Here is a 25,007-nt window from a genome sequence, read left to right as displayed (position 1 = left end):
CTGGGTGATCGCAGTGTCTTTTGATCTGATGAGGCTACTCTTGGCAGGCTCCTGGATGGCTTCAAAATGGGGGTTATTCACCAGAAAGAGCCAACCATGATTAGGAGCTTGGAACTTCCAGCCCCGTCTCCACCCTCTGGGAAGGGGAGAGGCAATGGAGATTGAGTTAATGATCAATCATGCCTACATGGCGAATCCTCTTCTTCCTGATTTTCACACTTCAGAGTTTGCCTTTGGGCCATGGTTCTCAAAGTGTGATCCTATACCAGCAACATCAGCACCACCTGAAACTTGTTATGGCTACACATTCTCAGCCTTGAGACTGGTCACGCAGTACTTACCCTGGGGACAGCCCTGGATTTCTCTTGTTCCTCTGCCCCACATCCAGTTGACCAGCGAGTCCCATTGCCTCTACCTCCAGGACATATTGTTCTAGTTCATTTGCGTCCTACCTTCCCTGCCTCCACTGCTTTGACCAGGTCTCTGCAGGTGCTCACATGTCCTGCCTCAGTGGCTTTCTCCCCCCTCACTGTTTCCACTCGTCTGCTCCCCCTTTCCCTGTCACAAGCTATTATTCACACAGCTACTGGGGTAATCTTTTAAAAATACACTTAGTCATGTACCTACCCTGTTCACAGCCTTCCAGTGGTGTTTGAATCAAAACTACACATAGACTAAAATCCCAAGCTCCTTATGCAGCTTCACACAGTCTTATCTCTGCCGCTCCCTCTGACTTCACCTTTCTTTACTTCTTCCTTTGTTCATTTTCTTCCAGCTGTATACCCATTTTTCTGCTTCTCCCCTAAAGGTCTTCATACTTGCTGTGTCCCTCTCCCCCAGTGTTTGCACAGCTGGCTTCTTCTAGTCCTTCTAAGCTCACATGTTCTTTCCCAGAGGGGCCTCCTAACTGCCTGATGATATGCTGTCCCTCTCCCCAAGACACTCTCTATACATAATACATGGTTTTACTCTGTGATAAACAATATGAATTTATCTAATTCTAATTATTTATTATCTAGGTCTGCCCATAGTATGCATAGCTCTATAAGGCTTTACACTGCTGCATTTCTGTGCTTAGAACATGCCTGGCACATAGTAGGCATTGCATAAATTGTCCACTAAATGAATAAACTTTATACAAGAGATAACTTTAAAATCAGGAAGGCAAAAGTCACGTGTAGGGTAAATTCCTCAAGTTACCCCAAAATGTGGCAAGATGCTCCTTCTGTAAGAGGTAACTAAGATCTATTGGCAGACTCCCATTTCACTTTACTTTTTTTAAAAGGATTTTATTTATTTATTCATGAGGGACAGAGAGAGAGAGAGGCAGAGACATAGGCAGAGGGAGAAGCAGGCTCCTTGCAGGGAGCCTGATGTGGGACTCGATCTTAGGACTCTGGGATCAGCACCTGAGCCAAAGGCAGATGCTCAACCGCTGAGCAACCCAGGTGCCCCCCATCTCACTTTCAATAGGGACCATGTCCACAGGTGTGAAGAAGTGCAAATTCACCTACAGGATTTAAATTACTGTTTTTCTTTTTTCTGACAACCATAAAGTGGAATTAGTTTCAGTGAAATCAGTGTAATGTGATTCCCCTGTACTATAATGACTTTGTATTATTCCATACTTTAATCTCTGCTACCTCAGTGCAATGATGTGCTGCATAAGATAGAGACTACATTCTATGTTTCTCTTCTAGCACCTTCAGATCAAAAAAGTACTAAAATGGTAGGTAATCTGAGTCCAAATACCAAATTACTGGCTGCTCCAAAAAAGCTACCGGGTTCCTGATCTTTAGTAAACAAGGCAAGCTCTCAGATCCATGAGGGATGACATCAAATTATGCAACAAATTAATTAAAATAAATAAAATAATTTAAATAAAGAAATAGACTACAAGAGCAATCTAGAAAAATATATTTATCATTTTCTACTTTCAATCTGGGACTTACAGTCATTCTCAAAATATTTTTTGAGATATTTTGATGTGCTAGGAAGCCTTACAAAGCTCTTTAGCTCCAGGATCTGTGACCCTTTAGAATTTTTTCTGTAACCACAACTATACATTCAGATCCCAGTGCCATCTTTCCTAGTCCAAAAAGACACAATCTTCAGTTTTGAGAAAGAATAAATAAATAACTACCATACCGTCGATAGGTTTTGATAAATTTTCAGTTTGGTTCTGGCCAGCACACTCCGTGATGTCCACAAAATTCTTCAGTTTTGGAAGACCTGTTGTTCTTAAGGATTCCTGTTCTGAATCTTGCTGGCAATCTAGAGAACCCCAAAGAAATATTATAAAGTAATACTCTGAACAATGATACAAGGACTACTGATGTTTCTACTCTTCTTTACAATGAATGATGTGCTCTCCCAGCCCTGTCTTTAGAAAGATCAAATGGAAAAAGGCCACTGAGAGGTGGGGATTCTTTATTATATGATGCAATGTTTGCCATTAATGAATAGGACAGCATTGGCCAAGAACACACTCCCTGCAAGTTAGCTGGTTCTACAAGATAACACAGTCATCATCTTGGTTGGGTTATGAAGTAGAGACCAAGTAATTTAGCCTACTTTTACCTAGCAAGAGTATCTGAGATGTGATTTTTTTAAAAATTTCCATCTTAAATCCATTTGTTATTATGACAATGTAGGTCTTTATTAAAATGTATCTAAGAAGTACAACACGAAACAAATTTAAGATAAATCTATCAAGGGGTGCCAGGTGGCTCAGTTGGTTGAACGTCCAGCTCTTGATTTTGGCTCAGGTCATGATCTCAGGATCCTGGGATCTAGCGCAGACTGGGCTCAGCGGAGAGTCAGCTTCAAGATTCGCTCTCTCTCCCTTTGCCCCTCCTCTTACTCTCTCTCTCTCTTGCTCAAATAAATAAATAAATAAATAAATAAATAAATAAATAAATCTTTAAGAAACATAAATATATCAAGGACTGGGGATGCAAATACATTTCAACTTGTATGTGGGCTGCTCTGGCTGAATAGTGGTGGTTGCCTGGAGGATTGTAGAGAAACTTACAGCATCGCTCCCTTTCAAGGGGACAGTAAGCTTCACTGAGTAGAATTGTCTGCCTGGGAGCAGATGGGCACCAGCACCAACAATCTTCATCTCTGATTTCTCCCATTTTGTGTCTAAGCCATTGTTAGAGCCTTACTCTTTGCTTTACAAATTCTGTGGTAATCAGATGTTTTCTCTGGCTATGCTCATTCCAGGCAGCTGGGCCCCTGATACTGTATTGTACAGTAGAAAACTCCTCTATCTAGGTCATTTAGCTACCCAGTTTATTAAAAAGAAGTACTAAATTTCGTTTCACCCCTAAATTCTCCAACATGCATCTCTTGAAATGGAGACATTTTCTACACGTCCGTAACACCATCATCACACCCAGGAAAACTCAAAGATATTCCACAATGTCCTCAACCATATAGTCCTCTATTCAAACTTGTGTAGTTGCTCCAAAATATCTTTTATAGCTTTTTTTTAAAGATTTTATTTATTCATGAGACACACAGAAAGAGAGGTGGAGACACAGACATAGGGAGAAGCAGGCTCCTCCCAGAGAGCCTTGTGCGGAACTCGATTCCCAGACGGGAATCATGCCCTGAGCTAAAGCAGATGCTCAACCACTGAGCCACCCAGGTGTCCCTCTTTTATAGGTGTTTATTTTCTCAATCCAGCATCCAGAGAAAGAGAGAGTGAGTGAGTGAGCGAGTTGGGGGAGGGGCAGAAGGAGAAGGAAAGAAATCCTCAAGCAGACTCCCCACTGAGCAGGGAGCCCAATGTGGGCTCCATCTCACAACCCTGAGATCATAACCTGAGCCAAAACAAGAGCCACTTAACCAACTGAGCCACCCAGGTGCCCTTATTCTCTTTTAATATAGAACAATCATCCCATTTTTTTTTCTTTTAATTCCATTGACTTTTTTTGAAGAGTTCAGGACAGTTATGTCATAAAATATCTACACTCTGAATTTGTCTGATTATTTCCTCATGGTTAAATTCAGGTTAATGATTTTTGGCAAGAATTCTACATAGGTCCTAGGCACTTCATATTGTATTATATGAGAAGGCATCTGATCTAGGCTGTCACAATTGGTAGAAGTTTGATCACTTGGTTAAGCTGGCAAATGCCTTATTTTCCTCCTTATAATTAGGTGTGATATCATGTGAGGTGATAACTTGAGCCTGCATTTTTGACCTATTTTCCACCAACCTTTCATTACTCCCTTGATTTGTAAATTAGCCAGGTCTTCTAAATGTTTTTAGATAAATTTTAAGCATACAGGATGAAAACTAAATTGTATTTATATCTTGGTTTTCTTTGTAATATACAAGTCACAGTAGGTTACATCATTAGCTATGATTGAGACAAAAGATGGTAGGAACTAGTTATATTTTAAGAGGCCTTTATTAGGCATTCTGCATTTAGCACATTAACAGGAATAAGAGCTACATGAACATATTACCTGGATGAAGTTCATCGGATGCATTCGGAAGACCTGTTTTGTTTGCATCTTCCTCTGTCTTTGTAAAAGGAGGCAAGTTTTTGGAAAGGGTGTCCAGATTATTAAACTGAAAGGAAAAACCAAAAGACTTCTTTGGACTTACACTAGCCTGGATGGCAATCACCACAAGAATGTTAAGTTGATGAGCCATGATGAAAGCGTATACATTTTTTTTATGCTATGAAAAGAAAGTTTGCAAACTAAAGGTTTTGCAATAGACTATTTAACTCCATTCTAGATTTTGTCATTCTGTCATACATTCCTATAACTTCTTCTTAGGCAGCATTTGATTACTAACAGCATCTGGAAAAGTCATAGCAATACAGAGAGCTCTAAACACATGAAAGCATTCATGTTGCTTGAGAGTTTCAAGGATTCGTAGAAGAGGGGTTCTCTGTCTCCACGGGTTTCCAAGAACTCATAATGATTTAGTGCTATTTCAGCTGCAGATGGATGCAGAAATTTTAATGGAATAAAAGCTTCAAAGTATAATTTATAAGAGGATAAAAATAGGGAGAATTGGGCCCAGAAAAGGGTTTAAAAGAGATGGGAGAGGGTAATTAATAGTGATAATGCAAGGCGGAGAGGTAGAGTGGTAGTAATACATTGGCAGTGAACTCCTTAGGTGCAAGACTTGAAATTAGTCTTTTCATTTGCTTGTGAGGACATGGATTTGATGAAAGGTAAAGTCAGTTGGGCTGATGTGGGAAAGAAAGAAACATCAGGAATGACATATGCATTGTATCAACTTTTATAAAGACTCATATTCAATCATTGTTAATTATATTCAGTTACCTGAGACTGATATAACTTGCTCAATTCAGATTTGAAGTAGGGTGATATGACTTTGTTCCTAATTTCCTTTAGGTAATTTTGCGTATTTTCAATTTCCTTCCTGGTTGATATTTCCATAATAATAAAAAGAAGACACAGAATATTTAAAAATGTTATTTGCATATGTTTTTGCTCTAAATCCCATAGAAAATGAAATTACCAACAATAAAACTGATAAGAAAAAAAAAACTGATAAGAATGAACTAATCTGACAATTTTTTTTTTTTTTTTTTTTGGTCAGTTTGCATTGGTCCATTTTCTGCACCTTAGAATCAGTCACGTTTCCTACTTCAGAAATTAGACTTTCTTTTAAGATGGAAATAATGATGCCAGGTGGTAGTTTGGTTTTAACAGTTGATCCCAAAAGACTAAAATCCACATGATTGACCTTTTTTGGCTTGTCTTTCAATTCTCTGAGGTTTAAATGCCAGCTTGATTCTACTGATTTCTATAATTTTTTATAGCAGGGGTAACAAAAGCTAAAACTCAAACCTAAGGAATTTGGTTTATGACTAGCGTGATCAATGATTAAAATAATCAGTAAAATAAAAGTAATCATAACCCTGATAGTTGTTTTTCCAATATCAGAACCCTATATTGGGGAGGTGATACACCAGCTAAAAACTTCCCAGCCTTTCCTATATGTAGGAAGGCCAATGACAAGTAAACTGAAGTCACTATGTAAGACTCCAGATAACCTTTAAAGAGGGCTGACACAGCAGGGAGGCTTTCCCTTCGTCCTTATCTCATCTCTTTTCCTACTTCCTGAAATATGGGTGAAATGGCTGCAGCTGCGGCTGTGATTTTGCAACTATGAGGCAAACTTGAGGATGAAAATCATGTGCTAGGCATGATTAAAGATAAAAAGAAGAAATCTGAGTTCCTCACAATGTTGTGGTGCTGCTTACCATGAACTGCCTACTTCTAACTTCTTTTACACCAGGAAAGGTAGGCTTCTTTCTTGTAAAGGTACTGATGTGGCAGGGGGTGTCTGTTAAATGTAGCTAAACCTAATCTTACCTGAGATAGTTCTCATTTTTAGATCTTTATTATATGCCAGATACTTTATACATCTGATCTTACACAAACTCTATGAGTTACTTTTTTTAAAAGATTTTATTTTTATTTATTTAACAGAGAGAGAGAGAGAAAGAGAGAGAGAGAGAGCACAAGCAGGGGAAGCAAAAGGCAGAGGTGGAAGGAGAGGGAGAAACAAGCCTCTTGATGAGTAGGGAGCCCAATGATGGGCTCGATCCCAGGACCCTGGGATCCATGACCTGAGCTGAGGTAAGGTCAGATGCTTAGCTCACTGAGCCACCCAGGTGCCCCTATCAGTTACTATTATTATTCCCATTCTATCTGTCAATGGGATAGACCGATACTTAACTTTTCCAGGTAGTAACTTACTTTAAGTCACAGAACTAGTAAGAGTTATGTAAAGTCTGAATTAAAACCCAGGTTGCCTACCTCCAAGCCCATGAGCTTCATAAGTGCATATGCTAGTCACCCAGCATGACTGGGTAACTATCTCTCAAGAGTTGAAAGATACTTCTGATATTAGATGGCCCAGTGATCCTCACTATACAGATAAGCAAAACTGAATTCTTGAGGTAAATTTTGCTGAACTAAAACAATCAGCTGGCATCATTCATCTGTAAGTAATCAAACTGGAACTGACTTTAGGCCCACTGGCTCTGAGACTAGTGCTCTTTCTCTTACACTAGCTGGCCTGTCAGAAAATACTGGCTGAATCAAAATATCATCTTAAACAACTTTAATTCCCTATTAAATTATCTTCTCTCTACTGCCTCACCTGATTCATTCCTCAGACTATTGCAGTTGTGTGGCCTATTGCCTATACTCTTAGAACTGTTCTCACAAAAGAAATCTCCCAGTTAATAAATCCAAATTCCTCTTTTCATTCTCCTTTTTGATTCCTCTACAGAATCATCTTCCATTGGTGATCACCTTCCATTTCCTGGAAACTTTCTCATTCGTTAACCCTCCTCCCCAGATCCATTTTCCATGCCACCAACACTTCTCTTTCTATAACACAAATCTAAGTATGAATTTCACTTTCTTCAAAAACTTCTGTTGCATTCCATTATCTTCCTGTAGTTTAAAATCTGAAATTTTTAATGTTTCAAAAAAATTTTTAAATGTGAATGAATAACATATGCACATAATTCAGAAAGTATTAAAAATATGTAATAAGAAGGAAGTCTGCACTTCCGTGATCCTCTAACCTCTCAATCTCCTTCCCTGTAGACAATCATTGTCATCAGTCTCTTAGAACTCCTTTCAAGAATATTCTACAAGATAATACACACCTTCTAGTTTGACCTTCACTATAGGGTTGGCCCATAAGATGTAGGGTCCTACCTCACTACTTCTCCAACACATTCTACAAGGCAACTCAGACATTTTTATGAAGAAGAATCTTCATCCTTCCTCCAGTCATTGTGGAGAGGAGCTATGCAAATGTGTGCAATAGTACCATATGTACTACCATATACTTAGTAAATATATCTGGCTTCCTCTCCTGTTGGGGTGACACCTTCAGCTAGGAATAAAAGGAAACCAAAGCACTTACTGCTTAGAGCACATTCCTTATCTGAATTATAAGAACCGTGAATGTTTATGACTAGGCTCTGCATTAAGATCTAGAATATTTATTAGTATATTAGAATTACCAGAGCACAGAGAGTACCTGAGGACTTTCTTGCTTGTGAAAAGGAGTAATGGTCTATGTAATGGTCAAATGTGCTTCCTCTAGAGATAATGATGTCCTCACTCATAAGCTGAGTAATCACTTGGCAAAAATGTAGAAGATATTCAAATAACAGCAGAGAGCCTAGCTGGTAGACCTTTCAACCTATCCCACTCTAAATTTCTGAGGCTCCACAAAACTGGGCCTTTTTACATGCTTACTTATACTTCAAGATAGAATTACCTCTTTTGTTCCAACTTTTCTCTCCAGTGCTTTGTTTTTTCTGTGTGCCTGGGGGAAAGGAAAGGAAAGTATGAGGGAATGCTCTCAGCCTACAAACAATACAAGAAAAACCTCCACTGAGTGATAAATTGTTGGGAGTTTCAGAGATGAGAGGCTAAGACTTCATTGGTGTCATCACCCAGAGTTAGGATGCTGTGTTTCTCCATTTCCTCAATCACTGTATGCTTGACACTAATTGGAACACATTATGGGATCAGCTTACCTCCATTTCTTTTCAAGGAAATATTTATCAAATGTTTTTGGTGGATGTTCTGGAGCAGTAGGCAAAGATTGCTTGAATAATTCGGCTAGGTGGGCTGCAACTTTAAAAAGAGACACATTTAACTTATTTATCCTCACTTTTGAAGACATAACATACAGCCAGTGCCTGATTACTCCAGAGGGCTTCTATGAGCCTATATTTAGTCTACCAAGTATCTACCAGAATCTCCATGCCTAAGGTGTAATATAATAGTAAATCAGGACATGTTTAGAAAATATCCTATGAGAGAACACACATCTTATTGTTAAAATGTAAAATGTAGTGATCTCTCATTTATCCACAGCATTAGGGGAATTAGTACTTTGCCTAATTGAATTTTTTTCACAGCCAAAACATTAAAAAAAAAAAAAAAAGTCAACCATTTTGTTGAAATTGTTTTTCTAAAAAAAAAAAAAAAAGATAAAGAAATCTAAGGATCTGAATCTAAGGATCTGAACGTAATACAATGGCTGCTTACTAATTTGGGCATTTATTCTGAGCCTATTCCTCTGAACATGGCCTCAGTGAGATGTTAACAAAGATAAAACAATTTAAAAGGTTCCATGTTTTACGGTTATATGAGCTTGGGAAACACTGACTTATACAAGGTTAAGTATGTTTTGTTTCTATAGGACTTAGTTAATTTACACTGTGGCTCTTTAAAAAATAAGGCAATATGCAGGATTATCCAAACTTATTTTATCATAAAATTCATTTTTGGTGCAACCATTTCATAGACTAGTGTTTTGGGAAATATTTTGTGGAGTATTGTCTTAAAATTACCACTATTAGTATTTCAAGGACAGCTCTAAGTATGCGAAACCCTATTTGACTATGTTTCGTGTGTATGTTTGAAAAATATGTTTAGTTTGTCCTTTATTATTAGGCAACCTGCACATTTACCTCTACAGTGATCGTTCCATGTCACAAATTTAAATGCTACAATGTATAGGTCACAAATAAAGTATAGGGCATCTAGTTAAATTTGAACTTCAGATGAACAACAATTTTTTTGTCCCAAATATGTATGTCCCAAATCTAACATGGAATATGTTTATACTAAAAGGTCACATGTTGTTTACGTGGAATTCAAATTTAACTAGGCCTTCCCTATTTTTATTTGCTAAATTGACAATTCTAATATAATAGGCTGCCCAGGTAAAAGAGTGACAACAGAGTGGCAATTGAAGGTTGTGATCAATTCTTTGGTTTATGGTCATTCTAAAGGGGCAGCTGTTAATCATCTTCAGCCAAATGTCACTATGTGGTAATGTCACATTCAAAAGATGGAAAATTGAGATAAACAGAAGTAACTGTGCAAGTCAACACTGTGGGGGACACATAAAACACATTTGTGGGGTAAATGAAGCCTATTCCTGCCAGTTTCTGACCTTCGTCATATGGCCAAAATAGAAAAGGAAAAGAAAATCCCATACCACCAAATTCTTGCCTGCTTGCTTGTTGTGAACCTACATGAACCTATGAAACCTACGAACCTATGTGAACCTATGAAATCCTATAACTAAGTTTGCTGTGGCTGTATATTCCTCAAGTAAATATGCTTTGAATGAGGATGTTTTCTCAGACTGCTTGAGATACATATACATATAAATGTATATAAAATTTAAAAATATAGTATAAAACAGTGCAAGGTTTTGGTAATAACTGTAGCTGCTCAAAAGTTCTCTCTCAGTGTGTGTGTGTGTGTGTGTGTGTGTGCATGTGTGAATGTATGTGTCAGGGAAAGAATATTGGCTGATTGATTGTTTCCCTCTCGTATCTTAGCTATGTTGGAAATACAAACTGAGGTTAACATAAACATCAAATGTCAACTGTTTTTTCATTCAGCAAATGAAAGTTAGAGATAAATGGGAGGTAGTCATGCTTTTCGAGGATATCACAATTTAGGCAGAAAAAATATATAAATAAATCATTACAATACAAGATGGCCAACATGACAATAGAAATATATACATGGTACTCTGCTATCAGATGAAGGAATCACTGAGAAGTGTATTTAAGATTTTTAAATATTTTGCAGAAAAATATTAAATGTAGTTACCTTCAGTTACATGACATTTTGTAGTTTCTTCCATTTTAGGGAATGACTGAAATAAAGATAGAATTCCTTAATGAGGATGATTATACTACATACAAATTCACTTTGCTTAAAAGCATTCTTCATGTGCTCAAATTGATTTTTTATAGAAACTACTATAAAATGAATTTTTTAATGCCAATAACAATTTATTTGATATTTTTATAGCTATTCCTTTCACTTAACAAAATTTTTAAAAAGATTTTATTTATTCATTCATGAGAGACATGAACAGAGAGAGAGAGAGAGAGAGAGGCAGAGACACGGGAGAGGGAGAAGCAGGCTCCATGCAGGAAGCCCGATGCGGGACCAGATGCAGGGACCCCAGCATCATGCTCTGGGCTGAAGGCGGCACTAAACTGCTGAGCCACCCAGGCTGCCCAACAAAATTTTTTTTGGGCACATTTAAAAAAATGTGTTTAAGTTTAAGAAATTTTAAGTTGTAGAAATTCCTTTTTCTTCCTCCTTCCTATTTCATTCATTCATTAATTCATTCAACATTTCAATGAATGTCAGTTTCTAGGAAAACAATATAAACTTTTATTTAAGAGCCTTCAGAATTACTTACGATTTAAGGAAGAATCTAAAAAGCATTAAGAAAATCCAGTACATGAGGAATCAGATTTTCCCAGAAATAAGAAATTATAAGGAGGGAGAAAATGCTCCATAGAAGTGGCAGAAACAGCTTTAGTTGCAATATTTTGTCTTGAGGTACTGAAACAACAGTAAAAACATTGGTACATGAAACGTTTCTTTCTCACCATTACTAGCTTGAGGAGATCTGCAGCATTACCCCTTTCCTCCTCAGTTCTGGAATCTTTAATAGTCATTTCCTGTAGCTTATCCTCTTTCTTTAGAATATGGTTTATATAATCCTAAATCAGCAGAATAAAACAGATCAATAAAAAACAGAAATAAGGTAGAAAGAGACACCAAAATGGTCAACATCAACTGGAAATACTACAAAAAGAGTAAGAATATATAAGTTCTCAATGCTCAATAAACCAGTTACCCATCGAGCAATCTGGAAAACCTTTTTCTTAATTCTATTAATTAGCAAGGACCTGAAGAGTCCAAAGGCAAAGCTTGGAGAGCCACAAGATATTAGAACTGTACGAGGACCCCAGAAAGGCCCAGCTTCTAACTCTATGCTCCAGGATCCTCATCAACAAAATGTACAGACTTGGGTTAGATGGTTTCTAGAGTTCTCTCCAGAGATAGTCTTTATGATTCTATCTATGAATGTAAGTTTAGGCTTCTTCTATATCTTTGCTTCCAAGAGAAATATACTTTACTTTATTCCTAAGTATCTATTTTCATAAATAAATGGTCCCCTGCTCTATGCTAGATGCTGGGTATGTGACCATAAACAAAACACCTATGATCCTGTTCTGAGGCAGTTAGCAAAGTAGACAGTGAGATAGTTACAGATATAGCTTATACAATTGACTATATATTTACAAATTCTTAGACCACTTCCAAACAATGCTTTTCTTCCATGGACAGGTATCAGACTAATAAACAGCTCTACCTTTTTCTGGAGGTCACTAAACCAGTTTTCCACACAGTAAGAAACAAGGAGGACTCTATATAGCAATCACATGTAAAAGTTACTTATCTTTTCAATGTCTCGGGGCCTCAATACTTCATATGCCTGATGGGAGCCATTAAGTATTTTCTACCTCTCAATCTCCCATCCTCTGGAAAATTGACATTCATGTATTGCATTCGATAAATACTGGTAGAATTGCATAATTTCAGGTTCCTCAGGAAACCAAGAGGAATAATTGCCCTGTTCCTGATCCTTGTGGGTCAAGTTACCTGAATTTCCATTACCTTAAGGGAAATCTGCAACTTTAGTTTCACCTCATCCTTCAAGACCTCATGCTGGATGAACTGACGCATCTGTAGAACGTTAGGGCTCTTGAGTATAGGGCCTGGGGCACTTATTAGCTGTTTGGACCCAATGTCAAGACCCTTCCAAATCTGAGTGCCAAATGGAGGTCCAGGAGTTTTTTTCTGTTAACAAAACAAAGCAGACAACCATCAAAAAAAAAAATCAGAATGTTTTAACTTTAATTTTTTTTTTTCTGAGCCCTTATTTATGTAGGCACTATGTTAGGAACCATTTGTTAAGTAATACAACAGAAAAAATATCCCTGCTCCCAAAAAGTTTCCCAAATATAAGATAAATCGGTAACAGAACTGTGCAAGCTTTCCTCTTTATATGTGTTATCAGGAATCTGGATATTTTATTTATTTTTTAAATTTTTATTTAATTTTAATTTGCCAACATACATATGTATAGTATAACACTCAGTGCTCTTCCCATCAAGCGCCCTCCTTAGTTCCCAGTCACCCATTCCCCCCACCTGCCTCCCCTTCTGTAACCTTTTGTTTGTTTCCCAGAGCTAGCAGTCTCTCATGGTTTGTCTTCCTCTCTAAATTCTCACTACTCAGTTTCCCCCCTTCACTTATGGTCCCTTTCAGGAATCTGGATATATTAAAATCTTGCTACGTTATGTCCCATTTAGGGGAGTAGTAAGCAATGTGTTGTCATGGAAATGTAGCTCAGCTTACGCCAAATGTATAGGACTATTGCTTATTACCACAAGTAGCCCAAGACATTTGGAATGCGGAGTCTTTAACTTTCTGTTTTTATGTTCATTTTGACCTAGAGAGATTGAGAGAGAGAAATTATCATATAGATTTGGGTGGTCTTTGAGCTCACTGTAGATTAAGACACCTTTAGAGCCTTTCCAAGGTTTCTTGGGCTGCCTCACATCTTTATGTCATCCTTGTCATTGATTTTCAGGAGTGGTGTACTTTGAAGCCCTATGTTCTGTAGTGTGTCTGATTGCTTCATTGTAAACTGCTATTCAGCATCTGATGCCTGGTCAGTGATAACCACTCAGGGGTTTGCCTGGGCAGGACCACTGCTACTGGGCATATAGAAAGTCAGAGCTATAGGATTTGCAGAGGAAGAGAATGAGCTTCCTTCATTAATCTCAGATTTGACATATTATTGGTCATGAAACACTACTTTCAACTTGGATATAGCCTTAACGAACCATTTGGTGTGGCCTTTTTATTTTTCAGATAAGGAAGTAGAGGTCCAGTGTGACTTGTCCCTAATCCCATATTAATAGTTGGTAAACTCAGGACTAGAATTCAGATCAACTTCATTCACCATGTTGGTTATAGCCATCAAATTAAAATATAGAACTAAGAGGTCTTTGTCATCTTTTAAAAATATTTTATTTATTTATTTTTGAGAGAGCAAGAGAGAGAGCATGAACATGGGCAGAGAGGGGCAGAGAGAGAGGGAGAAGTAGATTCCTCACTGAGTAGAACCCTGGGATCATGACCTGAGCCGAAGGTAGAGTCTTAACCAATGGAGCCACCCAGGTGCACCAAGGTCTTAGTTATCTTAAGTGTTCATTACCTTGCCCTTGCTAATACCAGATTGTGTAGGGAAGCAAAATTCATTATAAATCAAAAACCTTATCCTCCCCACCTAACAGTAGTATGTTTCTCTGATCATATTATCAATGTCTTCAGTGATTTAATAATTTAACATCTGACAATATGATGGACATATTACACAAATTGCTTACAAAATGAAATGTCAAATCTTGCAAGATGCAAGACTTTATGATTCTTGCTCAAGATATTTTCTTCCATTCTTTAAAAAACTTTAAGTAGGGCTTCTCGAATCTGACATAATTACAGTGTTTACTTTTTAACATTGTAATTGCAAATTCTTTATAATCCTTCACATTATTCTTACATGCTTCAGTCTGTGCATTAGGAAATTAGGGGAGAAAGGGAATGTGAAAGACCTAAAATTGTGTGTTAAAACTAACAAATAAGGAATGAGAGAAGGAAAGATTTCTATATTGTATGATATCAGTAATTCCACAATAGGAGAGGTAGGATACGTATTAATCAGAGTGGATATTTTCATACCATAGGAAGATGCTTGAGTCTGCAATATAGGCTAAAAGAAATAAAACTGAGATTTAGCTAGTCAGGTGTATTTCTCTAAATTCTACAAATGTTAAAGTTTCAAATATAAAACTCCTGAGCCCATTAACAATTTACATAAGAATGAAAATATGTGAATATATAAGAGAAGACCTGAAACTCCAAACCACTGAGACAGATATATAAGCATAGTGACCTTCCAGAAGAAAAAGTTTATACCTCAGTGGAGGGAAATGTCTCCCATGACCTTGACCGGAGATTAGGAGGAACAATTGTATCTAATTCTTTCTTCATTAGCCATGGTGATGCTTCATAAAAAGGGCGAAGGACAGTGATGCTCAGGGCACCTGGTTCAAAGAGTGTTATCAGAGGATCATTTCTCTATCAAAAAGTTTCTGAGAAATTCATTAAGTTTTCACTAAATTCAACAAACATATTTTTAAAAAGATTTATTTATTTATTTTAGAGAGTGAGAGAGAGGGTGCAAGTGGGGGAAGGTGCAGAGAAAATCTCAGGCAGACTTCCTACTGAGCATGGAGCCCCACTGCGGGCTCAATCTCACGACCCATGAGATCATAACCTGAGCAGAAACCACCAGTCTGATGCTTAACCAACTGAGCCAACCAGACTCCTCTCAACAAATACTTTTTGATAAGTGAGACCCAGTGATTATGCTTAAGAACCTTATGGTCTAACAAGAAAAGTGAGGCTTTTAGTCACTTTAACACCTAGAGACTGGATTTAGATCACCTGGAATTATTGATACCTTACCATCCTTCAAAAACCACATCCAAGTCCTATCAGTTCACTCGAGCTCCCCCGATGAACTGCCTTGGATCATTTGACTCTGAGAGATCCTGTTCTGGGTCATAGCAACAACCAGCTTTTATACCTAGATCTATTCTGCGAATGAACCCCACTAGCAGCCAGAGTGACTGATTGTTGGTCCATGATTTAAACTCTTCATTGACCTTCCACTGATAGTAAGATAAAACTGAGTCCTCAGTGTTTTCTCATCCTGCCTCAATTTGCACTATTCCTCCTTCTGTGCATTGGCTACTTTAGCCTTTTCCTTCCTGTTCTCCAAGGCTTTTTGTGCTCTGCTTTGTACTGTCTCTCCCAAGAAAGCTCACCCTCTAGTTTAATCAACTGCTACTTATCCACCAGTTCTTAGCTCCAGTGTCTTCAGGGAAGCCTTCCAGACTACAACATGTTCCTCTGTTAGATGTTCTCAAGGAACCATATTCATATGAGATTCTCAAGGAACCATAGATTCATATTCAGAGATTTTGTCCTAATTCATAATCATATAATCACGGTCATTGTGTGGCTATATAATCAATACTGACCTTATTTAACTCTAAGCTCTGTGAAAGCAGGATCCATGCTGTGTTAGCTCACTACTGTATCCCTAATACCTAGCCAGTGTGTTTGGCATATGGTAAGTTATCAAGCAGATTCTAGTTAAATAACAAACAAAGCCATTTGCAATGAATTCTCATATAGTTCCACACATGCACCGCACAACCAGAGTGCCTCACTCTCTATATTCACAAAGAGCAAGTTTTCCTATATCATGCACATGTGCATTCATGCACTAAAATATATTGTGTGCAGAGATGCAGGCATATTTGTAAATAAATTTAAAGTATATCCCACCAACCAGAGAACAGATAAAAAAGGAACATACATGAATCTAGACACAAAACATTGGTTTCATACATAGATGACATGCAAGTTTATATCTATGTTTAAATACACATATGATATACACTAATGATTCTTTTTATTTTAAGATTTAATTTTTTTTAAGTAATCTCTACCCCCAACATGGGGCTTGAACTCCGAATCCCAAGATCAAGAGTTGCAGCCTCCACCAACTGAGCCAGCCAGGTGCCCCTCTGATGATTCTTTCTTGATGCATTATGTGTCACTAATCTTAAGCCACACATTGATTCCTTTGAAATTGATGAAAATAATATAAATATACAATGAATATAATTATATATAATATGCTATATTTCAGGATGGCTTTCTAACTCACATGTCAAATGTATTTTCTTATTAAATTTATCAAGGCAACACCTTCAAAATAACAAAAAAAACCTTACAAGCAATATCTCATTTTTCTTTTTTTCTCTACCAAATTGAATGGAACACATAAATAGAATCATAGCTATATACCTAATGTATGTAAAGACAGATTTAAATCTGCTTATAGGTAAGAGAGGGTCTCCTATTTAGTTTACATAGGTTGATGCTCTGATAAAGCTTGGGATGAACATAAATAACTGTATAAACATGTTGATGTGGCCAGGTGGCAAGTAGAGACGAAAAGTGAGCAAAAGGAAAAAAGTAGAGATGACATGAGGGTGGACTAGATAAAGAGAATGGGAGCTGGTGAGGGGACACAATGACTTCCAGACATTCTGGGTTTCCTACCTGGCTGTTCCTGTACTGGCTCCTGCAGAACTACAGTAGCCGATTCTCCATATGCCAAAGATAGGTATTCTTCTATGTCACTGTCTCGAAGAAGTTCCACTCCTGATCCATCAGCATAAATGACAAAAAACCTATTTGAAGAAATAAAATCAAATAACTTAAAGTATTTCATTAAAATGCTCCTTAAACTTGGAATTTAAAAAAGAAGTCAGAGGTGCCTGGGTGGCTCAGTCAGGTAAGCATCTGCCTTCAACTCAGGTCATGATCCTAGGGTCCTGGGATCGAGTCCCATGGCAGGCTCCTTGCTAAGCAGGGACTCTGTTTCTTTTCCCTCTGCCTTCCCACTGCTTGTGCTGTCTTTCTTTCAAATAAGTGAATAATCCTTAAATAAATAAAAGTCATGGGATTATTTTTATCATATTACCTGGGCACGTGTTCACCATAGATTTGCAGATGGTTCTTACAAAGGTGAGTAGCTGATAAAGTATCATAGCCTTCAGCTTTTTCATTTAAATCATTTTCTAAATTGTTTTCAGGTACCATAGTTGATGTGCTACCATCAGCCATAACCTGAGGGAGAAGGTATATAAGCAACTAAAAGAAAAGAAATGTCATAAAGCTTACATTTCCCGTTTGAAAAAGCATGTGGTCTTTTGGTATATTCAGAAAATCAGAGATATTTATTTCCAAGGTAATATTCACTAAGTACAGCTGGCATTAATAAAAGCAAAAACCCAGTAGCACATGTCTACTTACAAACTACACCTAGATTGTGAATACAAACCAGAAGACAAACCAGAATATACTCACAGGAAAGCAACAAGACTGGCTAGGGACGTCAGATCTTACCTTCTGAGCATTAATTTAAGGAACTGGGAATTTAAACATTGAGGAAAGGCTACTCATGTGATAGTTGTCTTGAAATATTAAGGAAGTGATAGTGTGGAAGAAGTTTATATTCTGTGATTGCAAGTGCAGAATCAGGATTCGTGAGACTAAATCTTTAGTATCAGTGTGAGATGTGGTATCAGCATGAGAAGAAATATTTTAACTATTACTACTATTTAGATATGGCATGGATCTCTCCAGAAAGGAGTGTGGTTTAGGCTGAAAGACCACTGAAGGGGATGTCCAAGAAGAGCATCAATGCCTAGAAGAATGCTTGGCCTAAATGTCCCATGTGTTGAAACCTAGGGAGTTTAGGGCCTTAAGGTTCAATTTCAATTCACTATAAATTGAAATTTGTTAGCGGACTGAACTCGTGCTGGGAAGAGTCTCATTTGTTTAGCACCAACAAACAAACAAACAAACAAACAAACAAACAAAAAATCCACCAAGTAGGATCAGGCCTAGTCTGCATACCAAACCAAAGTTGGGGACTCTGTGCTATGGTTCCAAATCTGAAGAACAACTTCACCACCTACTACACAAACTTCTGCTTTTGGGTGAGGAGTGAAAACAAGGAGAAATGCTCAGAGCAGGGGTTGACAAATCAGTTTTTTTTGTCAAGGACCAGAAAGTAAATATTTTAGGATTTGTAGGCCATACAGTCTCTGTTGTAACTATTTGAGTCTGCTATTATATGCAAAAGCAACCACAGACAAATGAGCATGGCTGTGTTCCAATAAAACTATATAATGACTTTAACATTTGAATTTCCTATAAGTTTTATGTGTCATGAAATATTCTCCTTTTGAGTTTTTCCAACCATTTAAATATCTAAAAGCCATTTTTAGCTCATGGGCCTATATGAACAGGTGGCCATGGTTTGCCAGCTTTTGGCCTGGATGTAAGAAGATGGTTGTGGGACTGAAGAACCGAGAAACAGAAGATAAAGCTCTATTATCTAAGAGCTAAGCACCTCTCCCACCTTCCCATCTTCAACCCTTCTAGAACCCTCACTGATTTATATTTCTTACCATAGATTTTCTTCCTAGTCAAACTGGTTCTCCCTTTAACCTGGATACAGACCACTCTTATATCTTATATTTCTTTTTGTTGGCATTATTTACAAATGTTTAGTAATGCTTCTTTTCTTCCATTCTAATTCTGTATTTTGGCTTTAACATTTCTACCATCCCAACAGTTGTTAGACTTTCTATTCCCTTGGAAGTACGCTTGAGAAGCAAAAATATTGACATTGATTACTGCTCATGCAAAGTATATCTGCAGTAAGTAGATAACTGATCCCCAGGCAGCTAAGGTATAAAGCTGCATGGAACCTTTTAAGTGTGAAATATTTAAAAAAAAAAAAAAAAAAAGCCCCAGCCTCTCTCTCCACACTAAGTATGCACTTTACCTGAAAGGTATTTCCCTCAGGATCTAGGACCTCACAGATAACCTCCGATGTGTGCTTCATGATGTACCTGCTAGCTCTTAGCTGCTCACGTTTTTGGAAAGGGTGGTATATATCACTGCTTGTTTCATGACAATATGTAGCTGAACAATCCCTATCGATGTGAAGGCAGCCTGTGTTTGGAGGTAACACCTGGAAGGGTAACAGAAAGAGAGAAATTATATTTAAAATGTCTTGTTCAATATGATGGATTTGGAAAATCATTTTGAGGAAAAAAACTATACATAGATCTCAGCCACAAACTGTTTTTTCCAGGAAAAAGACATTACCCAAAAGAGGGCTTCAGCTTTGGGAAGGGGGCTCCCTGATAAAGAGGCAAACTGAATAATTAGGATGTAATTTCTGGGACCCCTGAGTGACTCAGTGGTTAAGCGTCTGCCTTTGGCTCAGGGTGTGATCCCAGTCCAGGGATCGAGTTCCACATCAGGCTTCCTGCAGGGAGCCTACTTCTCCCTCTGTCTATGTCTCTGCCTCTCTCGTCTTTCATGAATAAATAAAATATATTTTTTTAAAAGGACGTAATTCCTTTTGTATTATCATAATTTATCTTTTTTAATAATAAATTTATTTTTTATTGGTGTTCAATTTGCCAACATAATTTATCTACTCACTTTAATATCTTTTCCAAGTAATTGCCTTGTGCCTTCTTATGTCAGATATTTAAGATAATAAAAATGCATTTTAATGGAAGTAAACACACTCATCTCTGTTAAAAATGTTTGGAATCCTTCACGGTTTTGGGCAAAAAGTATCTCAAACAGTTAGAAGCTATGGGATAAATGCTTTTATGAGCTTTTATTTGTTTCGATTCCTCTGGTGGCTGACATAGTCCCTAAGTATTAGTTTTCATATAATGACTTTGGTTCAGATAGACTAATTTTTGAGATGTAATTCATATAACATGAAATGTACATTCAGTGGATTTATCACTAATTTCAGAATATTTCCATCATCCCCAAAAGAAACCCTGATGCCATGAGCAGTCACCCTGCATCAGTCCTGCCCGTAGCAACCAGTGATCAGCTATCTCTATGGATTTGAATATTCTAGATTTCGTACAGATGAAAGCATGCAATATGAGGCCTTTTGTATAATATTTTAAAGATTTATCAATGTTGTAGTATGTATCAATACTACATAAAATATTATGTATCTTGGTTACTGATAAACAAATTCCTAATAAAGAATACTTTATTCTTTTCCATAATATTCCATTGTATAGATATATCAAATTTTGTCTATATATGAGTTGATGGACATGTGTAAGTTATTTTCATAATCTTGCTAATATTAACAATGCTAGCAACATATGTATACAAATTTTTGAGTGGATGTGTATATTAATTTTCCTGAAATACCTACCTAGGAGTAGAATTGCTGGGTTATATGATAACTCTATTTGTAACTTTTTGAGGAACTACCAAACTGTTTTCCAAAATGATTGCACCATTATACTTTCTTATCAGCAATGTATGAGTGTTCCAATTTCTCCACATCATCACTATACTTGTTATTTTCTGTCTTTTTTATTCTAGTTATTTTAGTGGGTGGGAAGTGGTATCTCGTAGTTTAATTTGCAATTCCCTAATGACTAATGATGTTGAGTATCTTTTCATGTACTTATTTGTCATTTATATAACTACTTTGGAGAAATGTCTATTCAAATACTTGCTCATTTTTAAAAAATGGGTTATTAGTCTTCATTGTTGAGCTGTAGTAGTTCTTTATATGTTCTGAATACTAGAATGTTATCAGATATATGATTTACAGATAATATCTTCCATTCTGTAGGTTGTCTATTCACTTTCTGGGTGGTGTTTTTTTAAAGCACAAAATTTCCTCATTTCAACAAAGTTTTGCTTTTGGTGTCATCTAAGAAATCATTGCCAGATTCAAGGACATGAAGATTGGCACTATGTTTTCTTTTAAGAAGTTTATTGTTTGAGAGCTTTTACAATTAAGTCCTTCTGCTTTTGAGCTATTTCTGTGTATAGTTTGAGGTACAAATTCAACTTTATTCACCATTTGTTGAAAGATTATTCTTGCCCTCACTAAATTAGCATGGCATGCTTATAAAAAATTTATTGACGACAGGTTGATAATAAATGAACACTTAGTTCTATTCTATTGATCGATGTGCCTATCTTTTTTATCTCATACCACACTGTCTTAATTACTGTAGCTTTGTAGCAAGTTTTGAAATTGGGAAGTGTGAGTCATCTAAGTTTGTTATTTTTCAAGATTGTTTGGGCTATTTGGAGTACTTCGAATTTACGTAAGATTTTCGGTATCAGCTTATCAATTTTTGCACAGAAAGGGCAGCCAGGATGATGATAAAGAATGTAGGGAATACTACCATTTTAACAATATTAAGTCTTCCATAAACTTAATATGTGATATTGTCTATTAGGTCTTCTTTAATTTCTTTCAGTGATATTTTGTTGTTTTCAGTGCATAAGTCTTATACCTATTAAATTTATTTCTGGGTATTTTATTCATTTTTAAAATCTGCATTACCCATCCCCCACTCACCTTTCCTCTAGTAATCATCTGTTTGTTCTCTATGTTTAGGAGTCTGTTTCTTGGTTTGTCACTCTTTTTTTTTTTTTTCCCTTTCTGCATTTGTCTCTTAAATTCCACACATGGGTGAAATCACATGGTATTTTCTGTTCTCTGACTGACTTATTTCACTTAGTATTATACTCTCTAGATCCATCCATGTTGTTGTAGATGGCAAGATTTCATTCTTTTTTATGGCTGAGTAATATTCTATTGTAAATATACCATATCTTCTTTACTCACTCACTTATCAATGGACACTGGAGCTGCTTCCATAATTTGGCTATTGTAAATAATGCTGCAATAAACTTAGAGATGCATATATCTTTCCAAGTCAGGGGTGTTGTATTCTTTGGGTAAATACTCAGTAATGCCATTACTGAATCATAAGTCAGTTCTGGATCATAAGATCCAGATTAACTTTTTGAGAAACCTCCATACTGCTTTCCACAGTGTCTATTCCAGTTTGAATTTCCACCAACAGTATAAAGTGTCCCTTTTTCTCTGCATCCTTGCCAACACTTGTTACTTATCATATTATTGATTTTAGCTATTCTGACAAGTGTGAGGTGATAACTCATTGTAGTTTTGATTTGAATTTCCCTAATAACTAGTGATGTTGAACATCTTTTCATGTGTGTATTGGCCATCTGTATGTCTTCTTTGGAAAAGTGTTCATGTCTTCTGCCCATTTTTAATTGGATTATTTATTTTGTGCGTGTGTTGAGTTGTGTAAGTTCTTTATATATTTTGGATACTAATCCTTTATCAGACATACATTTGAAAATATCTTCTACCATTCAGTTGATTTTCCTTTAGTTTTTTGTTGATTGTTTCCTTCACTGTACAGAAAGAATTTTGATGTTATCCCAACAATTTATTTTTGCTTTTGTTTCCCTTGCTCCAGAAAACATGTCTTAAAAAATGTTTCTATAGCCAATGTCAGAGAAATTACTACCTGTGCCCTCTTCTAGGATTTTTATGGTTTCAGGTCTCACATTTAGGTCTTTAATACATTTTTAGTTCATTTTTGTATATAGTCTAAGAACGTAGTTGTGTTTCATTCTTTTGCATGTAGCTGTCCAGTTTTCCCAACACCATTTGTTGAAGAGAAATATTTTATTCCTTTTGATGCTACTTTAAATGGATTGTTTTCTTAATTTCAATTTTGGATTGCTCATTGTTAATGTAGAAAAATACAACTGACTTTTGTATATTGATTTTACATCTTGTAACCTTGCTGAACTTTTTAATTAGTTCTAATAGTGTGTGGGTATGTGTGTGTATATGTATTCCTGCTACATTGCATCCTTAGGATCTTCTAAATACACTTATATCGTCTGTACAAAAAAGAGATAGTTTTACTTTTTCCTTTCCCATCTATTTGCATATTATTTATTTTATTGTACGATTGTCCTGGCTAGACCCTTCAGTACAATGCTGAGTTGGAAGGATGAGAGCAAACATTCATGTCCTATGCCCAATCTTAGGGGGAAAGCTTTTGGTCTTTTACCAATAAGAATGCTGTTTATGAGCTGTAGGCTTTTTTTGTTTTTGTTTTGTTCCTTAGTTTTTTTTGGGTTTTCTTGTAGATGCCCTTTATGAGGTTGAAGTTCCATCTATTCCTAGTATATTCAGTTTTTTTTTTTTTTAATCATGAAAGGGTGTTGAATTCTGTCAAATGCTTTCCTGTCAAATTATACAGATAACCATTAGGTTTCTTTCCTTTATTCTATTAATATAGTATATTATATTGATTGATTTTTGCATCTTGAACCAATCTTTAATTCATAGGATAAATCCCACTTGGTGACCATGTATAATCCTTTTTACATGTTGCTGGATACCGTTGGCTAGCATTTTCTTGAGGATTTTTATCTATCTTCATAAGAGATACTGGTCTGTGGTTTTCTGGTGATGACTTTGTCTGGTTGTGGCATCAGGGTAATAATGGCCTAATAGAATTGGTTGGAAAGTTTTCCCTCCTCTTCTATATATTGGAAGAGTTTGTGAAAATCATTCAATGTTAATTCTTCCACAAATGTTGGTAGAATTTACCAGTGAAGCCATCTGAGCCTGGGCTTTTCTGTGTGCTACATTTTAAAATTACCAATTCAATCTCTACTTCTTATAAGTCAATTCTGATATTTTGGTTTTTCTTGATTCAGATTTGAAAGTTTGTATCTTCGTGGAAATTTATTCATCTATGGTATCTAATCTGTTGATAATCATAGTATTTCCTTACAATTATTTTCACTTTTGTAAGGTTGGTAAAACGTGGTTCTTTCATTCCTAATTCTAGTAATTTGAGTCTCCCCCCTTTCCTTCCCTTTCTCTCTCTGTGTCTCTATCTTGCTAAAAGTTTGTCAATTTTGGGGATCCCTGGGTGGCTCAGCGGTTTAGCGCCACCTTCCGCCCAGGGCGTGATCCTGGAGACCCGGGATGGAGTCCCATGCGTGGAGCCTGCCTCTCTCTCTCTCTCTCTGTGTCTCTCATGAATACATAAATAAAATCTTAAAAAAAAAGTTTGTCAATTTTATTGATATTTTCAAAGAAACAACTTCTGGTTTTGTTGACTCTATTTTCTATTCTTTTATTTATTTCTATTATGGCCTATTATTCACCTCTTTATTTTTGCAGTGGTTTTAGTTTGCCTTCTGTTTACTAGTTTCTTAGGGTAGAAAGCTAGATTATTTATTTGAAATCTTATTTTATAATATACTCATTTAGGCGATATAAAACTAGAAATTTTCCTTTATGCATTGATTTTGCACTGCTCCATAATTTTTGGTATATTACAGATTTTATTTTCAGTCATCTCAAAGCAATTTCCTTGTGATTTCTTCTCTGTGTTAATTTTCACATATTTGTGGATTTCCCAAACATCTGTTTACTGATTTTTAATTTAATTCCATGGTGGTGGTAGAACATATTTTGTATGGTTTTGATCCTTTTA

The 25,007-nt window shown here is 36.5% G+C and overlaps 1 protein-coding gene across 4 annotated transcripts in view; it reads right to left on the bottom strand.

Moving 5' to 3' along the window:
* SPAG17 (sperm associated antigen 17) overlaps nucleotides 1–25,007 on the bottom strand; it is a 219,259-nt gene that overhangs the window by 29,374 nt on the left and 164,878 nt on the right. For all 4 annotated transcript variants that reach the window (XM_077842670.1, XM_077842669.1, XM_077842673.1 and 1 more), the window contains 12 exons: nucleotides 19,436–19,624; nucleotides 17,561–17,706; nucleotides 17,137–17,267; nucleotides 14,914–15,041; nucleotides 12,544–12,726; nucleotides 11,469–11,582; nucleotides 10,672–10,717; nucleotides 8,571–8,670; nucleotides 8,309–8,356; nucleotides 5,317–5,416; nucleotides 4,483–4,588; nucleotides 2,149–2,274 (listed from right to left, as the gene is read on the bottom strand). In XM_077842670.1, the coding sequence (XP_077698796.1) occupies nucleotides 2,149–2,274; nucleotides 4,483–4,588; nucleotides 5,317–5,416; nucleotides 8,309–8,356; nucleotides 8,571–8,670; nucleotides 10,672–10,717; nucleotides 11,469–11,582; nucleotides 12,544–12,726; nucleotides 14,914–15,041; nucleotides 17,137–17,267; nucleotides 17,561–17,706; nucleotides 19,436–19,624 (1,417 nt within the window). The remainder of the gene's footprint in view (nucleotides 1–2,148; nucleotides 2,275–4,482; nucleotides 4,589–5,316; nucleotides 5,417–8,308; nucleotides 8,357–8,570; nucleotides 8,671–10,671; nucleotides 10,718–11,468; nucleotides 11,583–12,543; nucleotides 12,727–14,913; nucleotides 15,042–17,136; nucleotides 17,268–17,560; nucleotides 17,707–19,435; nucleotides 19,625–25,007) is intronic.

The sequence above is a fragment of the Canis aureus genome, chromosome 12, assembly GCF_053574225.1.
Source record: "Canis aureus isolate CA01 chromosome 12, VMU_Caureus_v.1.0, whole genome shotgun sequence".
Lineage (NCBI taxonomy): Eukaryota > Metazoa > Chordata > Mammalia > Carnivora > Canidae > Canis > Canis aureus.
Note: the sequence above shows the minus strand (reverse complement) of the source record. Positions and strands in the feature narration are given on the sequence as shown.